This window comes from Indicator indicator, chromosome 19, assembly GCF_027791375.1.
Source record: "Indicator indicator isolate 239-I01 chromosome 19, UM_Iind_1.1, whole genome shotgun sequence".
Lineage (NCBI taxonomy): Eukaryota > Metazoa > Chordata > Aves > Piciformes > Indicatoridae > Indicator > Indicator indicator.
In genome coordinates, this window is record NC_072028.1 from 926,883 (window position 1) to 945,116 (window position 18,234).

The 18,234-nt window shown below is 44.1% G+C and overlaps 1 protein-coding gene across 1 annotated transcript in view; it reads right to left on the reverse strand.

The window, feature by feature from the left end:
• The window catches only part of LOC128973353 (transcription initiation factor TFIID subunit 4-like), a 128,271-nt gene that overhangs the window by 73,495 nt on the left and 36,542 nt on the right, over positions 1-18,234 (reverse strand). Inside the window, exon 10 of the mRNA XM_054389646.1 lies at positions 17,504-17,673. Coding sequence (XP_054245621.1) covers positions 17,504-17,673 — 170 coding nt within the window. The remainder of the gene's footprint in view (positions 1-17,503; positions 17,674-18,234) is intronic.

Consider the following 18,234-nt stretch of genomic DNA (forward strand, 5'->3'; position numbering starts at 1 on the left):
TTTAATATGAAGAAAGAAAGTCATATTAACAACAGCTATTTAAAAACACCAAGCATTGCTAAAAAGCAGATTTATAAAGACATTTGATACTTTGTGCTGATTTCATAGGGAAAGCAAAGTCTAATGTATCAATGCATTAAAAATACATCTAAGCTACAGAAAGAAGAATAGGAGTAACACTCAACAATTCTAAATTCATCAAAGACTACTACTATTGGATATAAATGTGTAGCATTACGATTATTTATTCTGATCTGAGTCATACTCCTCTAGAGAGTCTCGGTGGACAGTTCTGGGGGTAAAAAAATCCTCGTCTGCACACACAGAGCCATACCTGTTACATGTTAACCAATGCATGGATTATTGGGTTTGATCCACCACAACGGAGTCAATGTTCTGATTACACTGAATTGGTTTCCATACCAACCAATGCATGGATTATTGGGTTTGATCCACCACAGCAGAGTCAATATTCTGATTACACTGAATTGGTTTCCACTGAATAAAAACAAGGCTTTAAAAACCTTTGTGGTACACTAAGAGGTACACAAAACACTACAGGAAATGCGTTTGGGAATACTTTGGGAGGTGTTTCTGGACCAGTTCGTTACAAATCATCTCCAGCTGTGGGAGGGTCCCGAGCAAACACAAACCTGAGAGCCTTAAGACAGAGCATTTGTTTTGTGGAGCCTTCCTAGTGCTCCCCGGCCGAATTCGAGAGCAAAAACCCATCACACGTCTAAAAAATGAAGGCGCGCAAGTGAGCAGTGGTGTTACGGGGCTGTACGCTCCTGTTAGCTGGGTGATGTGATCTGAGGCGAGCTGGCAGCGCGCAGCAGCACCCAGGGCTTCTGTCAGCGCCGCGCCCGGGCCGCTCAATCACGGCGCGGGCGGCCGCCGCCGGCAGGGGGCACTGCGCGGGCTGGGGGTCGCCCAGGCGACAGCGTCCCAGGCGACGGAACAGAGCCCAGAGGGGTCCGGAGGGTGAGGCGACACAGCCCCCAGCCCAGAGGGCTCCGGACGGCTCTTGTGTTACAAGTAAGCTCCTGACATCTGCCCATCTCGGGGTCCATTGGAACTATTCGACAAAAATCAACCTTTGCCTCTTTCCCAGCGCCCCACTAAGGGCTTACACTGACACAGGCTCAGCCAGTTAAAATAATTAAAAGGTTTAATTTATTATAGTGACAGCTACAGCAGATTTGGGACTGCCAGTGATAAATGCACTAACTGCAAGTGATTGAGCTCAGGTTAATAAATCCTGGGTAACATCTGACAGAGTCACAGCCACAAATCTTCGCAGCAGCTCTGACTGTTCCTGCATGTGCTACCCAGGCAGGATCCTGGGCTGGGGAGCAGGACAAGGAGTACAGCCCAGTGCCTGTCCCCACCTCTGCTAAACCCACAACTCAGAGAGATGTTCCTCTCATGGGTTTTGTGGCCTAGCCCCAGCTGGCTCTGCCTTCTAGGTGACATTTAGAATGATTTGGCTGGAGAGCTGAGTAAGGCCTTTGACACTGTCCCCCACAGCAAACTCCTGGCCAAGCTGTCAGCCTGTGGCTTGGACAGGAGCACTCTGCGCTGGGTTAGGAACTGGCTGGAGGGCCGAGCCCAGAGAGTGGTGGTGAATGGTGCCACATCCAGCTGGCAGCCTGTCACTAGTGGTGTTCCCCAGGGATCAGTGCTGGGCCCCATCCTGTTCAATATCTTTATTGATGATCTGGATGAGGGGATTGAATCCATCATCAGTAAATTTGCAGATGACACCAAGCTGGGAGCAGGTGTTGATCTGTTAGAAGGTAGAAGGGCTCTGCAGAGGGACCTTGACAGGCTGGACAGATGGCCAGAGTCCAACACGATGGCATTCAACAAGTCCAAGTGCCGGGTGCTGCACTTCGGCCACAACAACCCCATGCAGAGCTACAGGCTGGGGTCAGAGTGGCTGGAGAGCAGCCAGGTGGAAAGGGACCTGGGGGTACTGGTTGACAGCCGCCTGAACATGAGCCAGCAGTGTGCCCAGGTGGCCAAGAGAGCCAATGGCATCCTGGCCTGCATCAGGCATAGTGTGGCCAGCAGGAGCAGGGAGGTCATTGTACCCCTGTACACAGCACTGGTTAGGCCACACCTTGAGTACTGTGTCCAGTTCTGGGCCCCTCAGTTTAGGAAAGATGTTGAATTGCTGGAGCATGTCCAGAGAAGGGCAACGAGGCTGGGGAGAGGCCTTGAGCACAGCCCTGTGAGGAGAGGCTGAGGGAGCTGGGACTGTTTAGCCTGGAGAAGAGGAGGCTCAGGGGAGACCTCATTGCTGTCTACAACTACCTGAAGGGAGGTTGTAGCCAGGAGGGGGTTGGTCTCTTCTCCCAGGCAACCAGCAGCAGAACAAGAGGACACAGTCTCAAGCTGCGCCAGGGGAGGTTTAGGCTGGAGGTGAGGAGAAAGTTCTTCATAGAGAGAGTGGTTGGCCACTGGAATGTGCTGCCCAGGGAGGTGGTGGAGTCACCATCGCTGGAGGTGTTCAAGAGGGGATTGGATGTGGCACTTGGTGCCATGGTTTAGATGGTCATGAGGTTTAGGGTGACAGGTTGGACTCGATGATCCTTGAGGTCTCTTCCAACCTTCTTGATTCTTGTATCTGCTTAGCATGCACTCTGTTTGGCTCAGTAGCATACTGAAAGGTGGAGACTTAATATTAAAATTATGGTTAGTCAAAGGTCTTTGCTTGTACACTCTAGTTTTCAAAATCTGTTTTGAAGTTCTGTGTTTGTCTTGTTTTAGCTTTGTTTCGTTGGTTTTAACGAAAACAGGGTCGTCTTCACAAAACCCCCTCCTTCAGCCATCCGGCAGGCAGCAGGGAGATCTTCATTAGACATAAAGACCTGTTGGCTGTAAACGACCTTGGTCTTGAAGCACTCTTGATCCCTGGTAAGCTAGGCAGTTATCCCCGACAGCAAGGTGACAGGACCCATAGTGCAAAAGTGCTCCTGACTGTAAGGTGCTGGAGCCCAGAGCTCCAGCTCCAGCTCAAAGCTCTGAAGCTTCTGGGCGCTCACAGGTACAGCTATCAGAGCTGGGCTGGTGCTCAGCCATACCAGACACTGTTTCCTGCAGCTCTCCCCTGCCCTCCTGTCCTTTCCCTACTTTCTGATCTGCAGTATCTATTTCGATGTCTCTTTCATGACATCACTGCAGTGCACCATTCCCACACTTCCGAGCTCCATTATCCATGTCATGAATTTCTGGTATTACAGTTTTTTAATGATTCTTTGAAAATGTTATCTCTTAAGCTAACTTAAGTCATCACTGACTTCACACTGTACATATTACCTTGAGGATTTTAGCAGAATGTATGTATGTTTTTTAAACTCATTTTTCCTTTATCACATAAGAAAAATTAAATCAATCTTGGTGGCCAACTTGTCCTCTGCAACAGAGATGGAATTCTGGGAACTGAACATACAATGGAACGCAGACACAGGCATGAAGATCCCAGTGCTGCAACTGCTACTCATGCAAATGGTGCCCTTGAGGTTCAGGAGGACTGCTCATATTGGTAGCAGCTATTTGTGCAGGTCAGACTTGTAGCATCAAAACATATTTGAGTATGCACCATTTTGGTATGCAAACACACACAAGCACAGCTATCAACCAAAAACCTCCAGTCTGAAAGAGAAGACGCAAGAAGGGAAATTTCATCAACTAGTACCCAGAGAAGAGGTCTGAGACAGAAATCTGTTGAGAATTCTAGGCACACAAGAATAGTTGTTAAAATGGTAACTCTCTGGATTTCAACAGAGTACCAACAGCTACTACCCAGAGCACACACAATCCTTTTAGAATGAAGAACTATCACCATCTCAGTTTTTTCATGATAGAAGAATTTTCTAATTTTAAGGACTTCTGTCCTAAGTAAATTCAACCATGCTAGGGCTTGTTTTGCCTGTTCAGCTCTTCAGAAATTAATTCAGAATCCAAGGATCATTGTATGAGATGCCTGCTTCATACAGATTCTTGTCCTACATCCTCTTCATCAACCTCTGCAACATCTCAGAAACTTCTTGCTCCTGAAATCCATCAACACAATATTCAGGTGCAGAAAACTACCTGGAGGCAAGGTATAAAGACTTGGAAAAACCTGAGGCCAGGGGAAAGTCACCAAGATGGTTATGGGGTTGGAGCACATGACTGTATTGGAGAACCTGAGGGCTCTCTCTCCTGGAGAAGGCTTAGGGGAGAGGTTACTGAGCAGAGGGAGCCAAATTCTTTATTTGGGATGCCTGGAAGAAGAATGAGAAATAAATTCATAAACTGAAAGAGCAGAGATTCTGGATATAGAGAACTATTCTTCATTATGACGATAATTAACAGAATACTCGGCATCAAGCTGTACACTCCCTCACCTTCCAGACTCTTAGGACTTAGTCAGACATGCCCTAAGCAACCTTCTCTTAAAGTTTAACACTGAGCCAGCTTTGGGCTAGAGGTTGGACTGGATGACCATTCACATTCTTTCCCAATCTGAGCAATTCTATAACCCCTGCACAGCTCCAACTTCCTCCCATACTTCTTATCATTCTTATACAATGTTCTCAGTTGCCTCACACATCTAGGATCACCCTCTGGCATGTCTCTATATTTGTGCAGCTTGCCAGCTGGGCACAGTCAGTTCACCCTAAGGACAGCCTGGCCAGTCTGTACAAGAGGGTTGACTTGCAGCCAGCCAGCCAGGAGGGCAAAGCAAGGGAAGCAGCAGTTGATTTCCCCCCTTCAGCTGGGGCAGAGGGAGGGGCTGTCTAGCTGCTGATCTATGGATGGATCCAGCAGTTACCAGAAGGGAGAGAAAAGGAAGGCAAGTAGACTGTTCAGTCACTTACGGCTAGCTTTCTTTGGAAAACAGGCCAGGGAAGAAAGAATTCAAAACAGGAATTCCCCCAAATAAATTAACGCCAAGAAACCAGACTACAAAAAGATAAATTTTTAAGAAGTCAGCCTGCCCCATGCAACATTCCCTATGTGTGGAGGCATCACCATGTATTCCCTGCTCTAAATTACAGAAGTCAAAATCCTGCTAGCAGGGGATGTGGGAAGCAGGCTGCACTCCAAGACCATATAGTACATGCAGACTTGGCACAGTGCTGCAATACTTGGGTTGTACCTGGGGCAAGGCTGGGAACATCACCAGTGTGCTCCTCAAACAACCACCGCATCTCCACTGGTCAAGGCTGGCCTTGGCCTAACTGTGTGTGCCTCAACAGTCCTGCACACCACTCACCTGCTGACCCAAGGAAAGTTCTGATGCCACAGTTTGGGGTTGGTCTTTTCTGGCTTTCTGCTCCTCAGAAAGCTGCCAAGTGGAAACTGAATCTATGCAAAAGGCTGAAAACTCTCTTTTCCATGTTTCTATATTAAAGTCTTGGCAATTCTTTTCTTCACTGCCACATCTCCTGAGTTTCACCCACTCTCATTTATAAAAAGCATACTGAAATTCTGTCTGCCATCAAAGGAAAATAATGCTGAGCTCTGAAAAGAAATTCCTGAGATGATATTCTTATCTGCATAATCACTTCCCCCAGTTTTCATACAGAAATGCTTGTATTCCTTTGCAGGCTTCCCTAGACTGATGATGATGTGGGAAAAGAAACAGAATGGGCAGCTCTGAGAAATGTGTACACACACATATGTGACACCAGACACGCTTAACTGGGTCACGACACACAAACAGCCTCACTAGGTTACTCCTCTTTCTAACCAAGTCACACCAAGGGCATCGGCTTCACCCACAGGTATTATTTAGATCCTAGCATTCTGGACTCTGGCCTTAGTTGAATCATCTGATCACTGCAATAATGTCCTCATATATATGCTTCCTTATGGACAGACACACAGAACTGCAAGAGATAACTAAGATTAAACAACAACAAACCCCAACTTATTTCTATCACCTGACTGCTAGTTTTTCTCTTTAGTAAAAAACCAAAAAGCTGAACTTGTTTCTGACTTTTAAGTCATCTTCTTAATGTGCTTTCAGTTCCAATAACCTGGCTATCTTGTAGTTTTGTGACCAAAAATCTGCATTTAAAGCAGTAAGGAGCCACACAAAAATAAAACATCAAGAAATGTGTAGGTTGAGAGGGGAGAGGAAGTAGCTTGTTTTTAACTAATCCATTTATGATACCAAGTATATGCTCCAAACTTTTAACATTACTTTAGAAATAGAATTCTGGACTTTTCCTAGAGCTATGATAAAACCATCATTAAGGATAACAACAAAAATGGAGCTGGAGCAAAGCAATGCTCCAAGCTATAATTTTAACCAACCCCTGGTTAAGACCTGGATTTGGACTTTCTCTGCTTTGAAGACATAACTAAGGTCACGTTCTCCATTCAAGTGCTCTTGCAAGAACTCTGTACAAGACCATCTCAAACTGATGACTGAATGAATGAATGCTGCCACTTTTTGTGGCAAGAACCAGTTTCAACACACCTTCAGAGGCATCAAGTGCTACTACAGCAGTCGGTTCAGTTCTACTATCCTGCATGAAACCCATGGAGGATCACAAATGAGCAACCCCCAAGGGAACAGCTTCCTAACCTGCCAAGCACAGCCCACATATTAGCTCTTAATTACACATTCAGAAGCTTTAAGAGCAAGCCATGGCTCTAACAGCATTTCATAAAGCTATACAGACTAATGCAGCAAGTAAAGGAAGCCTGTTGGAACGTTTCTGTTACAAACAAACTATATTCCATTTAAAAAGTTTGGGATACCGCAACAGAGTTTCCATCAAGTCAGAACTTGTCTATAAGTGCCAAAAACCTCGGGGGAAAAAATGTTCAACAATATTATTCTGCTATTGCCATGTGTGTCACCAGCTCTGCAAACATAAAAGCGCCTAAACCTTGTCATTGAAAACTTTCAGGTCCCAAGAAGTGGAAATTCTGAGGAGTGCTAGCATCTCCTTAGCTATCCGAAAGGTACTGGCTTTGCTGCACTTTAAAAGTTTAATTATATTTTATTGATCAAACAAACTGAACTCAATCCTAAGAAGAGCACTGCCCTATCTGAGAAGCAGAACAAAAAACACCATCTTTGCAGATAGGCTTTCAAAGAATCAAAAAGTTCCTTTAATAATTTATACTTTAAGAGGACTGACAGGATTGAGATCAAAGACCAAAGAAATTATTTGTAAAACATTAGGCCTGCCTCTGATTATTGACGTGATAAATTATTGAGTGTCTGTATAAAATCTCTTTACGTTTAGGCTTAAAACACAAAAACCTTGAAGAGCTGGTTTTAAGCAGTTAAAACAGCCTGCAATTAGGGGTTGGGTTTGCCTTGTCCTTCAACACAACATTGGGAGAGCACATAATGAGTCTCTGCTTGCTCTAACCACAGGTCAGCCACAACTGCAGAATGCACTCTCTGCTATCGCCTTGAAACTGGGAGCAACCTCTTAAAACTTCAGATTCTGAGCATGAAAGATTGGCCCAAGATGCAGCTCAGGACCAGGCCTCTCTTGCTGCTACAGCTGGCTTGCAAGATGGGAACACACCACAGAAGTCCATCCTCTCTGGGACATTATTTGTTAAACTTTCCTTTACCCTCACTGCACAGCATCAGATCTAGAACAATGCCACAAAGATGCCCCTGGCCACATTTCCCAACCTACCTCACCCCCACACCACAGTCAGTACTAAGCTGTGTCTTGAATTGCACCTGCAGGGCTAGGCTCAAGCTCTCTTCCTCTTTGATTCCAGTGGAACCACCACAGGTTTACATAGACTCAAAGAAGGTTGAGGTTGGAGGTCTTCCTGGAGCCTTCTCTCCACACTGAACAGCCCCAGTTCTCTCAGACTGTCCTAATAGCAGCCTGTCCTGCTCCATCAGGTCCATGTCCTTCTTTTGCTGAGGACTCAAGAGCTGGACATAGTACTGCAGGTAAGGACCATCCTAAGTTAGAGTATCTTAGTTTTCTAGCAGGTCAGGCCAGAAATTTTTTCCCCATTAATTTCTCAAGCAAATTTTTAAACCTGCAACATCCTAAAACAGAGAGTTCCATAACTTAACTACTCACCTGCAAAAAAATTGCCCTTTTTGCTTTGTTTTGAACTTTACCCTTCCAATCTAGTTTGATATCCTTAATTCTTGTAAAGGGAAAACCAGAAAAATAGCTCTATTCTAGGGGTCATATTGGTATAATTGTTTTTACACGATGGAGCCACTGAAATAGTTGTATCCATGCAAAAAAAACTATGCCTAGCACAGGCCAAAACATCCAATCCCATTTTCCTTGCTGATAAAAAGTTCTTCTGCAAGTCAGTGGGATTTGGGCAAGACAAAAGTATTCATCAAGTAGAAAAAGAATCCTTCCTTCCTTACATGATCAGTGGGTTTCTGATGTCAAAGAACAACCCCCTGTGCTCCTCTAAGAATTCATAACTAGGTGGGCAAGTCTGGGAACCCACAGAGGATCACACTTTTTTGGCAAAAAGAATTTGAGAAGAGGTCTGACCTACAATAGACAGAACCAGCCAAGCCAGTTTCCAACATCCTGCCTCTAAGCTAGGTACTTAAACAGCTGGAAAGTTGCTCTGAGTCACACCTAAAGAGTCTCTTTGTTACCCTTAGCAGTCTCTGAGCCAAGCCAGCCACCATCACACAGTGGGATGTGGAGGCTTGGGAAGCAGAAGGAGTTGCCATAAAACCATGGCAACATGAACACCTAAGGAGTGCATCTAGGAGAAGACAATACTTGGTCTTCTGATGGCAAGGAAGCCTTACAGCTTGATCAGAGAGGACAGAAATAATGTGAGCCCTGAAGGAACAGAAACTGCTACTATTGATAGCATCACACAACTGGGTGGGTTGGAAAAGACCTCAAAGGTCATTGAGTGCAAATGTCAACACCACCATGGCCATCAAACCATGTCCCTATGTGCCATGGCCACACATTTCTTGAGCACCTCCAGGAATGGTAAATCCACAACCTCCCTGGGCAGCCTGTTCCAATCCCTGACCACTCTTGCAGGAAAGAAATTGTTCCTAATATCCAACCTAACCCCCCCGGCACAATTTCAGGCCATTTTCTCCACTTCTATCACCTGACACTAGGAGAAGAGACCTTCTTTTTCCTATTTTTTTCCTGGAACTAAACTTCCTATTAACTCATTTTTTTTAGAAGCACTCAAACCCTCAATGCGCTAAGGAAATGTTACCCATAATTTTCATGTCTAATTCCTTCTCTTTTAACAGTATATGCCTCAATCCACTTTTGTGTTGGGTTCCTCACTGGAGTCAAAGGCACCATTAGAGGAACCAAATGAGAAAGAACCAGTATGGCGATGGCACCAATATGAGTCCTTGAGGAAAAAACTGAGAAGTTGCTAGTTGGGAGTTGATCCCTCATCTGTTTCCATGTAGGCTAGAAGAATGTGCTCCTTGGGCTAAGGGCAAGATCAGAAGATAGAAAACCATTACAGGACCTCATACCTGAAAACAAGAAGTATGTGCTTGTGACAGCAACAATGAGCCAGAGATGGGGAAGAACTGGTGTGAGAATGTCAGAGGTGGCAAATGTGGGGACACAGGTGGCAGCGTCCTGTAGCAGCCCTTGCAGTAACAAGGACTCTTGATTACATCCACACAAGGATTAAAAGGAACACCAAGTGTAAGACTTTGGCTGTATGCTTCTGTTCATTAAAGCAACTTCTGTGAACACAGCAGACATATGGGAAATTCAGGGTTTTTTCCTGGAAAAACCATTCCCCAGACATTCTAAAAGCCTTGTTGGTGATATGTCCCAACAGCTGTCCCAACAAGCTGGATGCCAGGCAGATGAAGCCTCATCTGAAGGAGGTGGAATGGACATGTCAGCTGGAAAGGATATGCACATAGAATACAGGAAATAGAAAGGATCCCAGAAGAGTTCACCAAAGACCATAACCTGAATTTCAAAATGTCAGCACCTTCACCTGTATATGTCCAGGGAAAAGCTGCCAAGATCAGGATGTTGTGCACAGTCATCAGCACCCAAACCTCTGCATCATCTGATCATCCACCTCTACAAGACTGATCCAGAGCAAACACGGGCATTCGATCTTGTCAGAAGAGCTGTGGCTTATGGTAGTTGAGGTTAAAGCTGTACTTCTACAAGGCTGTGGAAGAGCAGATAGAGGTACCTCATCTGGCACAACATCCACTCTTGCAGCCATTTCTTGAAAACAAATCCCAACAGGACCTCTTTGTACCAGTCCAACACTTTACAGCATTTGGCTGTGAGTTATGATGTGGCCAATCTGGTTACACTACAGACTAACACTTTCCATACCACAGACACTGAAAAAAGAAGCGTCAGATTGTCAATGACTTACAGCAGAACCTGGACTTTGAAAGAAGCTAACAAATGCAACTCAAACTAACAGCAGAAAGAGACTCAGGTGAAACTGATGAAGCTTTTCAATAATTTGAAGAAATTAAACCATGACAACCTTAGTATGAGCAGCAGGATTGCCAAATAAACAACTGAACAAGCATTTCAATGGAGTTTAGAAAAATATTACCTTTTACTTTTTCCCCCTTAAACGATCCTTGAAGGTGCTGCTCACTGATCAATGACTTCCTCCTCCACAAAGATGTTCCAACATGTGTTGAGAGTTTGGGACATTAGTACCACCTCTAGAGCATGGAGTTTGCCTACAGGGATAATGTAAGTCAGCTTTATTGCAATATTGAATGGTTCTCTAAGGTTTTCTTTTTATTGTTCTTATTTTACATCCAGTATTTATGACCAGAATCTCTTTATGAGATGGAGTTTGTAAGTTCATCTGGTGGAGAATGCATCTCCACAGAAAGATGACCTGAATTTTACTCTCCTTTGCAGAGACCCAAAGAATTTCAGCCGTTCAGTTCACAGAGACAAACTTAGACTGAAGCTGGGTGCCGTGCTTTGGGAGGCCCTGAAGGCCAGACCTGCCTGCCAGAAACAGTAAGATCTTTGAAAGGAAGTTCTTCCCCTACAGTCATGAAAGAGAAGCGAGGTGTTCTGGTGAAAACAAACCGGAATTCTCCAGATATTTCTGGGAGCACATAGTATGTGTATGCTCTCAGCTCAAATGGAGTAAAACCTTGAGGAAACAGCTCCATGTTCTTCCCAAATGGGCAGCTGGAATGCATCTCCAGCTCATTTGGAGAAGTTACTGCTTGGTGAAGCAGTATCAGGTCTACAACTTGGAGGTGACACTGCTAACAAGGTAACTCAGATTCCATGGTGTTGCAGAAGCAGTAAGACTAATAAAAAGAAAACCTTAGAAATACACAAAAAATATTGAACAGAAGCTGCCCTACCTTTCACAGAAAGGCAGACTCCAAGCTCTCAGGCGGTACTGAAGTTACCATTCCAACACATGTTGGGACATCTTGTAAAACAGTAAGTCTAACCATGGACCTATTAAAGAAAGAACAACAGGAGGGTTTAACATTCTGCTGGAAGACTCACTGGTTATGTTTATTTGGCAACACTGCTGCTAATACTAAGACGGAGAAGAGAATAAGGAATGTGAGTAACAGGTAACTGCCTTGCAATATTGTACCATCAGCAATTTGTTAAGGTGCAGTAGAACACCAGATGCTCTGCTGAACAGGTACCACAGGCTTCACAGTCAAGAAACTGAACTACCACAGCTACAGGCATCAGTAATAAGACTGGGAACACTGCAAGCCATCTGATCTAAATAAATCTGTGAGCAAATTGCTTGGTTTATACTAACAAAGAAAGCCCCCAACGCTGCACTAAGGTACAGAACTATTCCAGAGGTCAGGGTGTGGACACATCTCTGCACCTGCCACACCTCTGCAGGGGACTTGATGAAGTTTACAGGAACTAGAGGAAGTCGGTTGGACTGGATGATCTTGGAGGTCTCTTCCAACCTGGTTGATTCTATGATTCTAAGTCAACATGTGACACACACAGGGAGCTGCAATTTGGATCCTACAAAACCTAATGTGCCTTTTTGTCCTGAGAGCAAGCAGCTGGCACCACAGAAAGTGCCACTCTGGTACAGTCCAAGAGGACAAAGCACAGCATTAAGACAATGCACAACTCCTAAGAGCAAGGACGTGTTAGGAGCATTTCCAAACACCATCAACATCTATATCCACAGGTACTTAGGGAAGTCATCCTGACAGAAAGATGCTGATGGAAAAGCTGCTTTTAGGAGAACTATTTCAGTCTGAAGACAAAGCAAGTCATGGATAAAAAGTGAAGAGTCAACAGTGAAAGCTAACTAAGTCATGCTGACAGTAAGTGCAGTGTAAACAAAATCCTCTGTTCACAGGCAAGCTGAGAGCTCAGGACTTCACAACCCACAACTCTAATCTAAGCAGCTATAAAAACCCTCTAAAGTAAACCAAGCAGAGAAACAAGTAGACTTTTATGTTCAAAGTGCTCTGGATATGAAAGAGCAATCATCAATAGCACAGTTTCATCTCATTCAGCCACGCACATAACTGTTGACAAACAAACAGATGAAACAGGATGGCTCTCCTACTAAACTAGCAACAAATGCTTTAGAGGCTCTGAAATCTACTGGCCTGCTTCCATGAAGGATATTCCAATCAGTTTGTAGAAGGTTTAGCAATACAAAATGCCCTCTAGAGCACTGAAATTATTTATTTAAAGTATAGACTTATGCATACAACTGGGCTGCCACCGTGGTGCCACACAGTAGATTGAGCACGCTCCAGCATACAGAAGCAGAGAAGCTATTTCCCTGTGTTTTCACGGGCATTTTTGGAGCAGGCATGCAATCCAAGGGTGACTCCACAAAGAAAAGGATCAAGGCATAACCATGATCAATATTTCATCAGACAGAATTAAAAACTGACTTGCATGTAAAACAACAAAAGGGTGAGCCTGCACATTATGTTGAGCCTGACCCTACATTTGTTATGTTGACATAGAGAGTGGCTTCATTCTACCAAGCCAAGCTTCTCTGAAGATGTTTTCAGGCAGGTTTTAGACCTTTCAGCTACTGGACTAGGAAAATTTTGATTCATCAACACATTTTCAAGCTTCATAATAACTGACCTACAGCACTAGGTGTGTTCTAGCCTACAAATCTATGTAGCATCATAGGATCTCTGGAGATCATCTCATCCATGCCTACTGCTAACACAGGTTTCACCCAGATTAGGTTCACAGAATCATAGAACCATCTGGGTTGGAAGGGATTCCAAAGGTCATCCAGTCCAACCTCCTCTACAGTCAGCAGGGACATCCTCACCTAGATCAGGTTGCCCAGGGCCCTGTTGAGCCTCACCTTGAATATCTCCAGGGATGGGGCCCCAACCACCTCCCTGGGCAACCTGTTACAGGTTGCACAGGAACACATCCAGGAGGGTTTCGAAAGTCTCCAGAGAAGAAGACTCCACAACCTCTCTGGGCAGCCTCCTCCAATGCTCCATCACCCTCAAAGAAGTTTCTCCTTCAGTTCAAGTGAAACCTCCTGTGTTTTAGTTTGTACCTGCTGCCCCTTATCCTATTGCTGGGCACCACTGAAAAGAACCAGTCCCATCCTCATGACCTCCACCTTTTAGCTATTTATATGCATAAAAACCTACTCAGTCTGCTCTTTTTCAGGTTAGAGAGTCTTAGGTCTCTTGGCTTCTTCTCATAAGAGAGATGCTCCAGTCCGCTCATCACCCTTGTGGCCCTCCATTGGGCTCTTTCCCGTAGTTTCCTGTCCTTCTTGAACTGGGGAGCCCAGAACTGGAAACATCACCTCAGATAAGCCCTCAGCAGGGCAGAGGGGAAAGAGAGCCATGCTAGATAACAGAGTATTTCATACAATCATGTCAAGGCAATCCCATGTTTCCTAGAACGTCCCCACTATAATTATTCAGCCAGTGCGCTGCAGCAATGAAAGGAAAAATGAAGTGGGGAAGTTGGGTGAAGAACACTGAAAGTGAAAAGAAACAATCCAAGTCATAGCATACAGTATGCCACATGTAAGGTTCATTATTGTTGCATCAAGACAATTAATTGATGGTCAGGAGTTTCCACAAGTTGTGACGTTTTAGGGAGAATCAAGTAAAAGCAAAAGTGCAATATTTGGTTTTGAACAGCTCAGTCAGACTTGAATCAGAAGCTGTGGCAATTAACAAACTGCTGCAGATTCTGAGCTTGTGAGGATATCATGGCTCTATTGACCACAAAACATACAGCTAGTGAAGGGTCTAGAGACCACCAACTTTAAGTCAGAGACTTCTCAGGAGATCACATAACACTTTTGTTCCCTTTCTCCATGGATTTCATGATCAGGTAATACAAAAAGGGTCACCTTTTATCTTGTCCTTCACTAATATCAAATATAAAATACAGTGCAGTCTAACTCTTGCATGCTCTCAGATTCCTCAGTCAAGGAGCTCCTCTGGTCACCAGACCCTTACAAACCAGAGCAAACTGTCACTCCTGAAACAATCTGCTAAGTCCCATTGCTTTGTGCATGAAAGTGGAAATGTTCAGAATGCCAGAAACTGGCTAATAAAACCTCACTAACCAGAGCCTGCTTGCCCACCAAAGAAGTGGCTTATGAACAACTAACAAAGACAAACTGAGGTTACCTTTCTTGTGTCTTTCCCGTAAACCACAGGAAAAAGCTAGGATCTTTCAGCATTATCTGCTTCTGAGAGTCTCCTCAGCTTCCCTTGCCCTTTAAAGGAGCAGTACCCATTTCCCTAACAAAGACCTAGAAAGTTTGAAGAGTCTTCAGGCACATCAGCAGCACCCACAAAGCACATCAACCTCTGCCTCTCAGCTCCCCATGGAGGGAAACAAACGCCTTACAGCTCTGTGCATGTTTTACTGTGCTATGCTGTTGTGTAGAAAGATCAGGGTTTAAAGTTTTATGATCCTGAATGCAACAGCAAAAGAAATTTATCATCTGCTGAGAAATACCCACTCTTGATTCCTCATCAAAGAGGAACTGAAAGGAGTCCCAGCCCTGTCTTCCTACATTAAGAAATGGCAATGACTACCAGCCAAAGATGGCCAGAGATAGCAGCTTTGGGTAAGGAGACATGTGGGAAGGGGATGAATACCTTTGCCTGAGTTACCTTCCAGTCACTGCTTCCATTGAAAAGGATCAATAACAACATGAGTCATTTAGATTTAAAATCAACTTTGGATGCTAGCACAGCCAAGTTATAGGAGAGATAAGGACATACAATATATTAAGGAACCTATTTCACTATAACTTTGAGGCATTTGGCTGGTGGTTACTGCCAAAAACTGAGTAGCATCTGCTCTCACTTTAGCAGTTTGTATTCTGCCTGGTGAATGGAAGCACAATCTCTGAAACAGCCTTTGGGGAACACTACTGAGCTGCTCAACTGAGCTCTTACTCAGAAGAGAGAGAAAGAGATTAATATTACAGAAAACTTGAAAGATCTAACTTCTGAGAAAGCAGAGAAGAGCAGTTTCCTAATACTGTACATACCACAAATCTTTCTTTTACTAAAACATTAAAAGTGTGCCCTAAAACTAAAGTGATCATTAAATATGGATAGATTTAAAGGTGGAAAACAAGCTGCTTAATTCACGGCCAGGTACAAGTGAGAAGAAACAATGCACTTCATCTCATGTGTCAACAGGCAGAACAAAAGCAGCAGAATGAGGACTCTCATAGCATGCTTCCTTTTTCCTGATGTATTGAGAAGGTCACAGCCTCCTTTTCCTGCTCCTGGTGTGTCTAGGCACAGCACCATATGGTCAGAGTGAATTTGTCCTGAACTTACAATGTTGGTATTTTAAGTGCCCAGTAGCTCCAGCTACTAAATTCATGTGTGGTCCCTATGCAGGCAAATCTGGCCACACAGAATGAAAACCAAGCTTCTAAACCAGCTGAAGCAATTCTCTCCTCAGAGCCATAGATCCCAGATAGTAGCCACTAGTGAACCCCACAGCCACTTTCAAAACTATAAAAGGCTTCATGTAAAGCCAAATAAAGCTCTAGAAGTGGCTGCAGGAGATCACTAGGAGTGGCCACTCTTCTGGATTCACTGCTTTTGAGAAGTAAATCCCTGCAGCCGCTTTGACAAAGCTTTGAAAGTTTCATTTCAATTATCAAAGCCAATCAAGCTTCAAAAACAGCCAGAGGGATTTGTTCCTCAGAGGAGCAAAGCCCAAAAGGCAATGATGAATTGTGTGCTGGGTTCTGTGGTTCTTCAAGTATGTACAGATTCCTGTAAGTCCTGCACTTGTAATTACGGCTCCATGTTGTGCAGCAATTGTCACACCCAGACAGTTCATTAAGGCTTAGATGGCAAATTCATTACTGATTTCCCATTCTTTTTAACAGTTTGATGTCAGTTTTCTGTTTGTTTTCTGACACCTGTGAGCATCCCTCAGAGCAGGTTCTCAGGTCTCATTGGAATCTGCTGGCTTCTTGTCCCAGGTGGTGATCAGCTGCCTCACACAGGCTTGCCTAGACCACATCCCATCATGCTATCATCACATCATGGCCACACCATAACTACAGCATGCAAAAGGATTAATTTCTCTGAATGAGCACTTAAAAGGGCACTAATTAAAACACAGGAGTGAAGCTTGACATCAAGTCAGTGAAGAGCTTTGCCTGTGACTGCAATGTTAAGAGGCTTCCATTCACTGAATGAACATAAACACGAGTGGCATGGCAGCAGTAAAACACCTACCTGGACTGCTGTGTAACAGGACCTGGCTCCTAGCTTTGGAATTACAAAAACTAGAGCCCTAAAAATGTTGCAAATTTAACATAAGCACAGTCCTAAAAGAAATACATGGCTTGGGTCTCTGCAGTTGAGTACCTTGAGACACTGATGGCTCTAAAAGTATCAAATTTATGTGGAAAGAGATCCATTTGGGTACTGGAACACATGTAGTCCATTAATGAAGTATGCCATAGAAAATCCATTGAGCAGGACCTTAAAACCTCACTGATTCTGATGAGCCATTTTTGCTACTGAAGTTTTCAACTTCTGTTTTCAAATGGCAGAACAAATAAATACACTTTTCCCACCCCCCCCTTTTTTTCCCAGGATAAATACACCCTTCTGAAAAACTGCTCTACAAAACTGTCAGCTTAGAGACAGACAGCTGAATAACTGGTTTGTAAAAGAGAACTTCACATCCTGTTAAATGTTATTCACAGGTGTCCTCTGTGACCTATACTACTTACTTTACCTCTCTGTTTCAACCTTCTCATGTGTAAAACATGAAGGAAGACTGTGAGAAATAATTCATGTTTGCAAAGGGCTTTGAGATCCTTGACTATGAAAAACATGGGGGAAGCACGATGTAGAAAAGTAGCAGGAGATTTTTTTTTTTAATCCAACTTATGAGAGCCAAGTTACTCTTCTCACAAAAACCTTGAAAGTTTGATGGAAGATTATGTAACCAAATACTGAAAAGCACCATCTGAAAGGCTCATCAGTCTCTGCTCCTCCCAAAGCAAAGGGTACATTTCTCACCCGTTTCAAGTATGCGCTTGTGTAGAGGTCCAGCAGCAAGAAAGGGCTCATCTTTACAGGACTGTATCTGGGTTCCAACCAGGTCAGAGTTGGTAGCCATGATTCGGGCACTCTCCTCACTGAGATTAACACCAGCCATAGAGGCCACGTCATTGATGTCATCATCATCTCTAGAAGGAAAAACAAACCAAATCAAAACAGTTCTGCAGGGCAGACATTCACTTGGTGCAGTATCTGCTTCCCCAAAAGCAATCACCATGCAACATGCCTGGTGGCTGGGCCAGCTGGAGGCGTGACCATGAGGGCCTCTATTTACATGGAAGATATTCTAGAGGCAGAAATCAGCAAAGAAGTCTCTGATCACACCAGGAAAACTTTATAAGCAGGATGCTGTCTGTAACCAAGTGAGACAGAGGTGTCTTGTCTTCAACCGAGAGGCAGTGGGCTCACTGAAACCAGGATGGTCAGGAACCTAGAGGCAATGATCACCACTAAGGAGAAGAGCGTTTAACTAGTCTCTTTTTGCTGAAAACTAGGAGCAAATGATAAAAAAAACCAAACCAAAACAAACAGACATTAAAAGCAAAACCATGAACCTGGAGCCCTGCACTGTTTCACAAGGTCCTGTTAAAATGGGCACCAAAGTATTTTCAACAATAGAAAAGAAAGACTTTTTGGCCACGATGGCTGCTTAGGTTTGGGTTCCAGTTGTGATTTGGGCATGCCCTGGT